This window comes from Pararge aegeria, chromosome 11, assembly GCF_905163445.1.
Source record: "Pararge aegeria chromosome 11, ilParAegt1.1, whole genome shotgun sequence".
Taxonomy (NCBI): domain Eukaryota; kingdom Metazoa; phylum Arthropoda; class Insecta; order Lepidoptera; family Nymphalidae; genus Pararge; species Pararge aegeria.
The window spans coordinates 7,087,742-7,100,837 of NC_053190.1; the positions used below are offsets into that span (position 1 = coordinate 7,087,742).

Here is a 13,096-nt window from a genome sequence, read left to right on the forward strand (position 1 = left end):
TAGTATCGCGTATTTGGAGGCAGACGTACTCATCAAAATGCGCGTTTAAGTTTTAGAAAAAAAGATAGATATCTTTTTTTGATTGATTGAGATCATAAAGTTAATTGAAACCTATATAACTCGCTCTTCAAATTAGATTATTTTTCCTTGTCAGTTCAGTATCAGGATTGTTTCAGGCCTCTAAAGCTCTCGACACTGGGCTTAAGGTATTTTATTTTAAGCTGTAACTGTAAAGGGAAGTAAAAATAAAACGCTTAAATATCAATATTTTATAAATATTCATAAATGTAGTTCAAATGTGGTACAATTAAAATCAGAGACAATATTTACCAACTTTATATAAAAGGAAACATCGTTTTCTACACTTTATCATTATTATCCTAATTACGAGCTGTAAAAATTATTTTACCATAACTATCTATAATATATAGGAACTGGAGTCTGTTAGGAATGAGGTGAAGATATCGTTCGCGAATCGCCTATAACTACTTACAAAGTTTGTTTATGGTAAAAAAGCAGGTGGTTTTCGATTATAAACTGTACACTAATAATGTATTTTCACCCCATCCCTAAGTTAATAGACTCATCAACTGAATTTGAGCTTCTTAAAATAATTTTACTTTAAAAAACTAATATAAAAATGCAGAGCAAATTGTATGAATTCTTGATTAAATTTTTGTGATTATATCCATACCATACTAACATAAAATTAATAAATGAGATAGAGTGTAGAAAATGGTAGTAAGATATTATCATTGACTATAAATCCAATAAAACATTGCTAATTCAAAGAAATTCCGATATTACCATAATATATTTTCAAATGGTATTTTAAAATACTTATGCTTATATGATAAAATGCTGCTTTATTGGTTTTAGAGACATTTGAAAGAAAGCTGTAATGAATATACTGGTGATTATCATTTACAAACTAATTAATAAGAAATAACCATTTTAATACTTTAAGACATAAATAATAACACATTTTAAACAATTTAACTTGCTTTCTTTGACTTAAAATCTCTTATTACCTAGATACTTTTGACTACACTAATAGTATAACCAAGTCCGTTATGTTACATCGTTTTATCCTATACTGACATAATATAAAAGGCGGGAGGCAGACAACTCCTTACAGCTATGGACTCAGAAACAGAGTGTGAATTCAGTTCCAAACGTCATCATCAGTATTTAACAGCAGAGTTCTCCACTAATTTTATCACAATATTTTAAATAAAAAAAGAAATAATATATAATTGGATTTTATTTAAAAATTATATTAAACCATGTAAGTAAAATAATAGTGTTGCAATAAATCCGATCACATCATTCTTTTAAAATTGATTAATATCTTTAAAAAAAAGTGTTTTAAATCTGAAAAACGTTACTGGCATTTATACAAAACTAATATTTTTGTATAAAAATTGTTGTAGAATACTGAATTGAAAAGATTTTTAGATAGAAATTGAATCAAACAACTTCATAGCTTTATTCAATGTCAATAGGTATTACCTGGTGGTAAGTAATGATGCAACCTAAGATTGTAACCCGTGTTATGGAGTATGGTAGTCATACCGCCTAATCGGTTTCTACAGGCATTACACCGTAACACTTCTTCACTGAATCTTTTAGAGACAAATGTACCCTACCAAAAGTTGTAAAGTTATATCTTGTTTGAATATGAATTAAAATAATATGATCATTTACGGATTTTTTTTGCAACAGCGTATATCATAAAGTTCATTACTAAAACTATGAATGCAATTATAAATGTCAAAATAAAGTTGATATAATGTTTAATTAAAATATACTATTGTATACAAAACAAATTACCGTACGAAGAAGTGAACTCTGCAATTAAATATTATTATTATAAACTTGTTGAGGTTCCTAGGTAGTATTATGTTAGAAACACAAATGCAAAAATAAATTACATACAACAGTCATAAACGTATAGCTTATGTCATAGAACTAACAGAGTTAGGGAGATTCTACATATAATTTAACATTTAATTTGTTTACTATCAGGATTGACTCAGTTATTGCTAGATGTTAAATAAATGAATCTCACATAAAACTGTCAGTCAATTGTCTAATATACACCAGTATCACAATATCATACACACATATAAATAACTACATAATTAAAACGCACACAAACACACAATTACGACCAATATTGTGGCTCGAACTAGCGTAACTTAATAATGAATTAATGATCAGTCTTAATAAATTCATATGACCCTTTACGCAGGATCACGGCACTATTTTATACAATACATTGTACATCACTCTGTTACTGAGTCTAACTTAAAATACATTCAAACTTAAGAAGATATTAACAAAAAAGCACTGCTGGTTAATCTTTTAACAAAAAGGGTCAGCACAATTAAGCAAACAATAAAATCACTTTATACACCAAGTTGTGAGCTGGGAAACTGACAATCTCTACATCTAGTAAAGTAAAACTATAAAAACGCTTTTCACATCAATCTAAGATGTATTTATTGATGATGATTGGTTCATTATCATTATATTAGGCTATACTTGATATTTGAATCCTAGTTTTTGTCTTCATTTTGAAGATTCTGAAACAGCATAGGCCTGCCTACAAAGCTGTTTACATTAAACATTTTTTGCATATAGCATTCAACTTGATCAAATGTCGCATCTCATTTGCATTTGATTCCCTTTAGATTAAGTCAAAATGAATTTTGTTAATTTTTTTTACAATTATTCTATTAACATGGCTAACTATTAAACCAAGTCAGAATATTCAATTATGATTAAAATCAGCAATATTTATATTTAACAAATTCTATCATATACTGTTACAAATCATAAGTTGGTCACAGACTACTGCATGATCAACAGGAGATACACGCAACACATAACAAAACCTCTCTGTGCTTCACGATTTAACATAACCTTCTTCAATAAAAGGGCTATATGAACTCAAAAAAATATTTTTCATATTCCACTGTTTTGGAACTGGAAGGCATGTTTAAACATACATATACCAACTCTGCAGTTTCATAATATTAGACAACACGATATTTTGAAAAAATGTTCAGTACTAAAAATTAAGACTTGCGTGCAACTCTCGCGATTAACTCCATATAGGAAAGTATTACCTAACAATCTTCTGATTTATGTTGTACAGAATAATTTCATTTGATTTTCATGCAGTGGGGGAAAAATACTGAAGTATGACATTCATATTTACGTTGTCAGTGTTCTTTACTATTAAATAGGTACCTACTGTGTGAATAACGCAAACAAACAGAATATTTGCATGTTAATTAATTTTCATAAAATAACTTATTCATAATTTCTTTAATTTCTCTATCACATTTTCAATCCTTTAATTGTGGTCAGAGCTTCATATCCCTCAAAGCCTTGATTGATACAAAGTCAAAGTCATGAGAGTACGCACACATTCTGAAAAACAGAATCACTTGGAATGCATTACTAAAGATATATCAATTGCCACTAACATTAACTTACCAATATCAATTATAAAATCACTGGAATTTTTAACAATATACTACACTGGATTAGAAGATATTAGGTAATGCATTGTTCATTAACATATGTGGGAGTTTTTAATATAAAAAAGTATTTTTTCTACCATCAGGTGTCACTCTTTACACTAAAAGTAGGTGAAAAGAAGCTGTCAGGGTATAAACAGTAAAATTATTACTATTTGCTGACAAATATAGGTTGAGAAACAACTAGCATAAATGAAAATATAAAGAAATTATATGTACAGTATGTTCTTATTTTGGGAAGTGTCAATGAGCCAAAATTTCAAAAATATTAGCTTTAGAGAAATTATGTCTAAGAACTATGGTCATGATACTGATGAACTAAGTCACTAAATATATACATATAGTGGTTGGAAATTGAACACGAACCTGACTAACTTGACTTGACCTGTGCATAGGATAACTGGAAAATCTCTAAATGCATTTTACTTTGCTCTGACAGTATGTTTTCATAGAACAAAATTTCTCTTTCTCTAATAGTTAAAAAGATTTGCGGCCCCCCTGTACACTTAAAATAACAGCTTGTATAATAGCCGCATGCCCACATATAGTAATATCTAGCTTATTAATTAATTTATTCAAAATAATTAGGTATTCCTTAATTATTGCTGTTTCACTACTATCAACCTCTTCAACATCAAACTAAGCATTATTGCTCCTTACATTCCATTCCAAAGAACATTGACTATCACAAGACAAAAATGTATTTATTATATGAAGAAACTAAATCTGTAAATGACTTTAAAGGAAATTATATTGGCACGCGGCATGTATTAGGTACAAGACATTTTCACCTATTCTTATCAAAATCAGTCAATCGTTGATCAATTCATAACTGTAATATACCTGAGTAAATCAATAATAATTGTTTAACATAATTAATTTGAGACTAAACTAAGCACAGCGCCAATCGACTTACGTCACTTCATGCATCAAACATTAATCTCTCACTCAACTTAACTTCAAAGCATTATAACCAAAACACAGACTTATCGATTTGTCACTTTGGAAAAGACATTTTATACAACTAAAAAATATTCGAGGAGGGTGAGGTCTCTTCAAATAGAATCGATTTAACGAGTTGAAAGTCCAAGACTAGTTTAATGCAATCACGAATGCTTCACTACTATAACTCCTGGTCGCTGAGGCGGTGCACGCTCTACTTTTTTTGTCAATGCTAGAGGAGCATCAGTACCCACCTCTCCAAACAGATGATCACCCTCCAAGTGTCGAATTGCCTCTACAATAGTCTCTAAATTCTGGCGGCTTGTGCTAGGGAGATACAATCGTGAAGGGGCATCGTGGGCAGCATCAGGAAGAACTTCTACTTCCACACGTGGCTCTGCTTTGATAGCAGCTTCCAGTAAAGGGGCTGACACAGCAGGTCTTTCAGGTTCTGGTACTGGAGGTTCTTCCACTTGTTCTTTCTCCATTTTACAGTCACCTGTATCTGTTTCTTCGTAATGTACAACTGTGTGTGTTATTTGTGTTTCCATGCTAGTGAGACGGTCTTCAAGCAAGCGGCGCATTTGCCTCTCACGTTCAAGCTGCGCCCGTAGTTCTCCATTTTCACAATCCTTCTTCTGTGTGACTCCTGAGACTGTTATAACTGGTACAGGTTCTGGAGACCTTGAGTTTGTTACAGTATCATCAGTAGAATCGGGAATAATGGAGGGAACATGAGTGATGATTTCACTTTTTCTTTTCTTAAGGGGTATGTCTCCTCCCTCATGTTGATTCAGCAACCTCTTCAGTTGACAATTCTGAGATAAAAGTCTTGTTTTTTCCTGTTCTAGTGAGTAGATATATTCTGCTGTTTGTTGCAGTATGGCAGCCTATAAATAATAAACAGAAATTGTTAAACATGCAAGTCAACAAATATATGCTCTTATAAATATAAGGCAGTGTCACAGAAAGAACACAGGCTTTCTCTCTCATAGGAGAGAGGGACTTAAAGAATAGAGGCCAGCTCTCAATCTATAATATGGGTTTGAGACTGATTGATTATTCTCCCACTATAGTAATGATATCAGGAACTGATAACCCATTCCTTGGAGAGCATTTTAAGTTGTCAATCTTACTAACTTATGATGGGTCATAAAAACCACTAACCAACATTGGATTTGTGTGTTGGGTCCATAGTCCACAACAGTGACTCCTATGAGGGATGGGACTGGAAGGATGTTTAAGAATTGTTGATGATGTGGGACGGATAGCCTTAAAGATTATCATCATAGATGATTCAATATTTTTGTACATAAAATCAAATTGTAGTTGATATTGTTTGAAAGATAGAAACAAAAGATAGATACTTTATTACCATACGTAAACCTCTATTTTCACTTGTTATTGTGCCAATATAAGTTAAATTATGAAATAGTCTTACTTTACTAAGTTTTTCTCCTTCATGACGCGGCAGTAGGGTGCGCAAAGCTTGGAAGCCTGCATTGATACTCTGCATTCGTCTTCTTTCATTGCTGTTAGCAATTTCTCGCCGAATTCGCTTCTCTGCTTCCATAGTTTTGGTTCCTGTTGTCAATTTGTCCCCTCTGAAAATACAGTGTTAACTCTCCATAATTTGTTTAAACATAGACACTACTGAGTGTGATTGATTTATCTTATATTGCATACAAAATAAGTAAAAAAGTTGCCTTAAAGTAATTATTGGACTTATGGATTATTGGATGACGTAATTCTTTTTTAATTATATGTTAGTTAGCATTCCCCTAGTCCCCCCATGTATATAAAATTGTGTTTGAGCGAGATATCTTGAAAAGTGGAAGTATTGATCAATATTATGTATTTCAATATATTGTGAATAGGCACCCATGAAACAGGAATACCTAGTGTGGGTATCATCAGATACATAGAATGTGTAAATTGTTAATAAATGTTCTTTCATTTTTTTCATTTTCATTAATGTGGCGATACTTATATTGACAATAACAGTCATGTGTGTTGTGTGCCATAGTTATTTTATACAATAATGGTTTCTTATTCTGAGGTTTGACTTTTTCTAGTTACTAGAAAATATTAGAAACTCCACCATTTTTAAAACAAAACTTTTATTTTTAGTATAAGAGAACTTATATTATATTCAGACAGTAAATAATATTACTATTTTAAAAAAGCATCATTATTATTGAATAAAATTAACCTATTTAAATCTGTTACTGTGTACCATGACATATACCAACTTATGTACATATGTGTTTATTTTATATGATTTAATATACAATATACATTCATTTAGAGGCTTAATATGTACGTTTACACGCATTATAGCATGACAACATTAAATTTCACCATGTTGACAGATCATATTGAACACAATATGCAGTATGTTTTATTTGATACGCGTGTGATAGCGCTTATTACGCCTATTCGATTCGTCCAAACATGGCGGCCCAACAGCTGACTATGGACCGGCACAGGGCGGGAGAGAACTCATATGGTCACTTAGTCATATGTGCTTGATACAAACATTGAAATTTGTGTTGTTATGAAATAAACTGTCATTATTCATGAATATTATCGTCAAATAAGCTACTATTGTTGCAAAATCTATAACCACGCCGGTTACACCTACCTTGAATTAGCGTGATCAGATGCTTCTTCTTCGTACAAGTTGTAGTCTTCTATTTCTAGTAAACAAACGTCATTACCGTGTAATGACATTACTCAGGCACAAAACAACGCAAATAATTAAATCCACATCTAAATGATTTTTGATTTGTTATGAAAAATCGAAATTAGTTTTAGCAAAGCCACAATGGCGGGAAATGACAATGAGTCCAGTCAGGTGACGCTACACGAATTTTACACTTCACCACAACTTAACACACTCATATCACATTAAAAAACACTTATAACAATTGAATATACTCCATGTAATAAAATGTTCTCTATAATAAAAGAAAACTTTTTAAAAACAGTAATTTTATGGAAGGAGTCAAGGGCAACATGAGAAACGCGACATATCGATGCATTTGTCCATAGACACCAATCAGCAATTAACAATAGAGAGCCATAGATTATGTAATTTTCCCAACATTGATATTTTATTGTTATGGCAAATAATATAATAATAATTTATAATATTATATCTGCAGGTTTTGAAATTAATTGTTACATTTTTATTACCTTTTTAGTATACTAATGGGAGGTATTTGTTTTATTATCCAACACTTTTTTCTTTTATGTCATTGCAAATTGCAATCCTCAGCTGCAAGCAAGTTACAAATGCGAAACCAGCTGCCTGTTTCACATACTTTTCAACAATTTTTAGCGTATAATTTGATAGCGACTCATCCACATCTTTCATCTATTCGCTGGGGATTAGAGGTGGCCAACACAACTCTTGGTAAATGTAGTAAATCAAGCAGCTGAGCGTAAAACGTAGTTATAACATTCTCTTTGGGCAACGATTAAAGTAGCGAGTATCACACATTAAAGTTTCACTCGTATTTTGAAGTTTTGTAAGCGTCGGCTGTAGAAAGTTTCCAACGAGTTGACAACAAGACGTCATCTTCGTATAACCTCAGTCTACGTATAAAACTTTATTATTCATTGTTCTTAGTATAAAACATACAATAATCTGACATTAACCTATCCCAAATTTTATATGTGGGTAATTGTGAGCAAAGTTACTTTATGTTGTGGTTTGTTGTTGTTTGTATTTGAAAAATGACGGCAATGAAACCATAAAAAATTTCGTTACCTAATGCCGGTTTGCTTCATCTGGTTGCAATGGATCCTCAATAAAGTAAAAATGAGGATACAAACATTAACATTACATTTAATAATCCGGCTCTTATGAAGTTCGACTGTTATTTTCGAAAACAAATGCTGCAAATCCCACAACGCATTTTTGACTCCTGCAGGAGGCGAAAACTCTACAAAAGGGTGTTGCTGTAGTGTTTTTATGCGTATTCTAAATTAATCCAAGGTGTTGTATAAGCTTGCATTTTAAAATTGAACGTATCTTCCTTCTTACTCTAGTCTCTGGTGTCTTTATTATTATTTTATGGTTGGTATGACAGATTATGTTGGCACAAGAAGCGTCTCGATTCTGTCGACCAATCACAAAGAGTTTCAATTTTGAATTTGTTCTCGGTGGGTGGAGATTTTGCCTTGTCGCCATATTGTGTTCGGCTGTGTTTGCTGGAAGTGAAAAATTCATAATTTTAGTGTAAATTCTTTGCCTACACTGTTCGGATTTAAAAAGCTATAAGGTAAGATTAAAAGTAATATAAGTTTTTCTCATAATTATGTCTATGATATCCGATGTGATTCCTAACGCCTTAAGTGCCGGCTGTGTGTATCGTTGGTTTTAAAAATAATAATCGGTAATAATTTGGTTACTCGTACATTTAAATACAATGGCATAGTAAAAAAAAAAAACAGTTATTTTATATGTACATTTTCATTTATTTTCTTGTAAAGTATTTTTAAAATGGAGGTATTCTAAATTTTAACGTATCATTTCATTTCATTTCAAATGTACGGATGAAATGCTATTCAACTGTCATCACATTTATTACCTGGGTTTTCAAAGGATTTTCAGATCAATACTGTAACTTTAGACCAAAGCCTTTATTCCGGGAAACCCAGTCGTATGCATTCACTAATCGTATTGAACGATGAATCATCGTAACTGAACCGGTGCACTCACTAAACAAAGGTTTTTGCTGTTACGATTTTCGTTTATAGTTAATTACACTTCATTGTCCTTCGTTGTAATCACTTGAAACGAGACAATGAAAATTGGATTAAAAGGTATCGCTGAAAAAGGTTTTAATGCCCTGCTTGCCCTGTCTTCATATGCTTATAGATTTTAATGTAATTGATTAAATTGTGTATCGATTTTTAAGAGTTTGAGAAAATGGTTGTCATTGAATGTTTAATATTTTTATTACAAATCATAATTTGTTGCTTATATCATATAAAATAATATCTTTGCTATATTTGATTTAAGAAAATTGTTACTTTATTCAATATTATTATAATGTTCAGATTTATTGTAGAGGGTTGTAAAATAATTAATGAAACAAAAAAGAGATAATATTGCATCAGTTTATATTAAGTACCTTGCTAAAAATATCAGAAACTATACAATGAAGGCATAAATACAGTAGTATTTATAAATTAAAAAGAAAAGTAATTTTATTAAAAGGTATTGTTCTTTGTGTTTTAGTTTAAAAGGGTGTATATTGACATATATTACAAGCACTCTAAATCTACATTTCAATATAACTGATGCTGCCTGCAATAAGAAAAATCAGACTTTAGGTTGGTTATACCACCATAAAATAAAAAGTATTTTAGGCATGATCATGGCTATGAATGCATGACTGGTATTAGTTTTGTAAACATTGTGTAAGAAAGTGTATTTAAGCATACTCTAAAAGTAAAGTACACTTGTAAGCTAGAGTAAATAAACCAAGAGTAATTTGTGTGATTCATCAGCTTATTAATTTAAATAAATAGAATGATTTATTTATTGTGACTTTTATGCTGATTCATATTTTTAATAAACTCTATACATACACAAGTGAAACAGCAACTCTGCCAATTAATAGGTTTATGTTGCAATAGGCTTTAATGTTATTCAGGTTCATAATATATATAGGTGATTGGAGTGAATGCGTGAAAAACGATTTACAAGGTTACTTGTGTAAGCAGAGCAAATCCATATGTCAGGAGAGCATGCTGAATTGGAATATAACATTTTTCAGAAATTAGCATTAATTTTATCCATTATTTTTATCAAGCTTCATTGCTTTAATTTGCATTATTTAAATTTAAAATGCAGCCATCCAGTGGTGCCTAATCTCTGGTACCAACTAAACTAAATTGACAAGTCTGTGAAATTAGGGAGGGCCCCTTTCCTTTGTGGGAAGGATAGGGCTATTTTTAGACTTGTCAATTTAATTTAGAGGATTACAACTATTAGCACCAATTAATGACAATATTTTTGACATCATTGGCACCATTCATTTGTTAAAATGGCATTCAATTATCTATCACTGAATATGCTTATTGTTTAATGGATGAAACCAAGTAGTTAAGATAAAGGACTCTAATTTTATTCAAAATTCTTTTGTTTTAATTTCACTTCTGAACTTTAGTATCTTGTTCTTTATCAGTGTGTTAAATATAATTAACTAGCTGTTTCCCGCGACTTCGTTTGTGTTTGATTTTGTTTTTTGATTTGGCATTCAATTTAGTTTTAAGTTCTAAAAAAATTTAAAAATTCAGTATAGCTAAGCCTTAAATAAAGGGTTTGCTGCTGTCCGCTGAGTAGTTCTGTCCTCGATCTCCAACCACATTCATCAAATCTACACAAAGTTTGGGTAAAATTAAACACATATTATAACCTCTATAGTACAAAAATATTATTTAAATTGGTTATAATTTGTCAGCGTTATGGTGTAAAAAGTCAAAACACTTTTATCCCCTCTCCCAAAGGAACCAAGCTTAATATCGGGATAAAAAGTATCCTATATTACTTCTAACACTTCCAAAAATATGTGTACACAGTTTCATGATGATTGGGTAAGTAGTATTTGGGTGAAAGCGTAACAAACAAACTTACATTCACAATTATAATATTAGTAAGGATGTCATATTAGTTTGGAATATCTGAAAAATCCTTTATTAATATAATCATTTATAAATATAAGTAAGCGTATGCTATTATATATATAATTTTCATTTTCCAAGTACTGTAACCTAACAAGGTTGCCTTTAGATCTAGAGAAAAGTCACCTGCACGCTGTTTGTCTTTAAATCTGATTTCTTGTTATGGAAAGAATTAATTGATGCAGTATTTGCAAAAAATAAAGATTTTGATTTTTAAGCAGGTAACTTCATCATTGATCTTTACGGAATAGCAAAAGTTGGAAAGTTTCAAAAATGCGTCCAATTACGATTCTCCCCTTTTGGAAACATTCAAAATTATTGGGCGGCATATTATATTTTACCATTGACTGTTTCGAGTATATCGTTTCAAAACTAGTAACAAATTAACTGGATGTCGAGGCGTTAACCTTGAACACGATGAAGTCAAGGTCATCGTACAGCAACGTGAAGTTAAATAAACCAGAACTAGCATTGCCCTAAGTGCGCCCCATTGTTACAACGACGACGATAGATTCGGGATGACAGTGCCTAAAAAGTCGAGTGGAGGGAGAAGAGGAAGGTCGTTCAACCCGCTCTGTGAATCAATTTGTAAAGTACATAACTTTGTATCATGCTTTACATAGTCTGCCGATGTACCTACTGTCTGTTACTTTTACAAACGTTACTATTTTTTTACGGTCGCTTGTTTTGAAATTTACGCAAGTTTCGCCCACTTTTATTTTTATGGTCAGACTAAGTAACTACCTACTACTACAATGAAATACGTAGATAGTAGATACGTACATTTGAATACATAAATAGTGCAAAAACGTAAATAATAATAAGTTTCTTGGAAGTAATCATTTTCATTTGAGAAAAATTATTGGGTAGGTACTTCCTATTTTTCTGTTAAAAAATTAACTTCATCTCATAAATCGTTGCTTTGGTCACATTAACTGTTTGTTCCAATTTATGTAACCAAGATCCCAATTTTGTTTTTGCAAGAGCTAGGTATACTATTGTCTAACACAAAAATGAATATGAAATTTTTATCTAGTACTTTTAGTCCAGCAATCCATGTAAAAAAAATTAAATCTTTTTCTGGACCAAATATACCTAAATGGGATAAAAAGTATTATTTTGATTTAAAATCATCATTCTTTCTGCTGCCGGCCCGCGTTGTCTGGTTTGAATATTGTCTGAATCGATTCTTTGTGTACAGATAAAGGCGTGTAGATAGATACAGACGCGACACGACAGCCGATATTGTAGATAGGTAAAGATATTTATAATGCAGCATTTCAACTGTTTACTTGTATATGGGTACCTAATTTGTTATTGTTAAGTTACGTTTGCTAAATTATGACTCTAGGAACAATAGTGCAACGTGCAGTCGCGTCTAGTGGGAGAGAAACCGTGAATAGAAACATGCAGTAGAAATAGCGGCACCGGTGCATCTTGATACTATTTTGATCGTTAACATTTATTTCTAGCTGGTTCCCAGCACCCTGACCTATTCACGCTTCTGTAAGCAGGCTCATTAATTAGCCTTTTTGCTTTTGACTGCACATTATTATTAATATCGCCAAGATTATTTTCAATTAATTGTTGCCATGACATGATTATGCATGAAAGGGGTCTCTTTTACAGTTTTATAGTTTGCTTTTATAGGGGATATGAACAAAGATTAATCTGGCAGCAACCCAGTCCTAAAAAAGATCTAAAATCATTAATGCTCAAATTGCGCCACTACCCGGGTTCAAACTCCTACTTATAAGAACACAGCGCACTGCGCCACGGATGCCGTCTATATACCTATCTTCTGTCGTAAAGGTTTTGATCGATAACTAATACATTCGGGGTGCGAGAAGTTTTGTAAAACGCATGGCTGTGATATCGACTTGTTTTGTACTGGGCATAGCCTA

The 13,096-nt window shown here is 31.7% G+C and overlaps 2 protein-coding genes across 2 annotated transcripts in view; one reads left to right on the plus strand and one right to left on the minus strand.

The window, feature by feature from the left end:
• Window positions 1-259: 259 nt before the first annotated feature.
• Window positions 260-7,534, minus strand: LOC120627219 (transcription factor AP-4). Its single transcript, XM_039895094.1, has 3 exons — window positions 7,138-7,534; window positions 5,935-6,097; window positions 260-5,383 (listed from the first exon to the last, which is right to left on the minus strand). The coding sequence occupies exons 1-3, from the start codon at window positions 7,224-7,226 to the stop codon at window positions 4,658-4,660; spliced, it is 978 nt and encodes a 325-aa protein (XP_039751028.1). The 5' UTR covers window positions 7,227-7,534; the 3' UTR covers window positions 260-4,657.
• A 1,087-nt stretch (window positions 7,535-8,621) lies between these two features.
• LOC120627216 (A-kinase anchor protein 200-like) overlaps window positions 8,622-13,096 on the plus strand; it is a 32,266-nt gene continuing 27,791 nt past the window's right edge. Inside the window, exon 1 of the mRNA XM_039895092.1 lies at window positions 8,622-8,782. The gene's annotated coding sequence lies outside the window, so the exon portion shown is untranslated. The remainder of the gene's footprint in view (window positions 8,783-13,096) is intronic.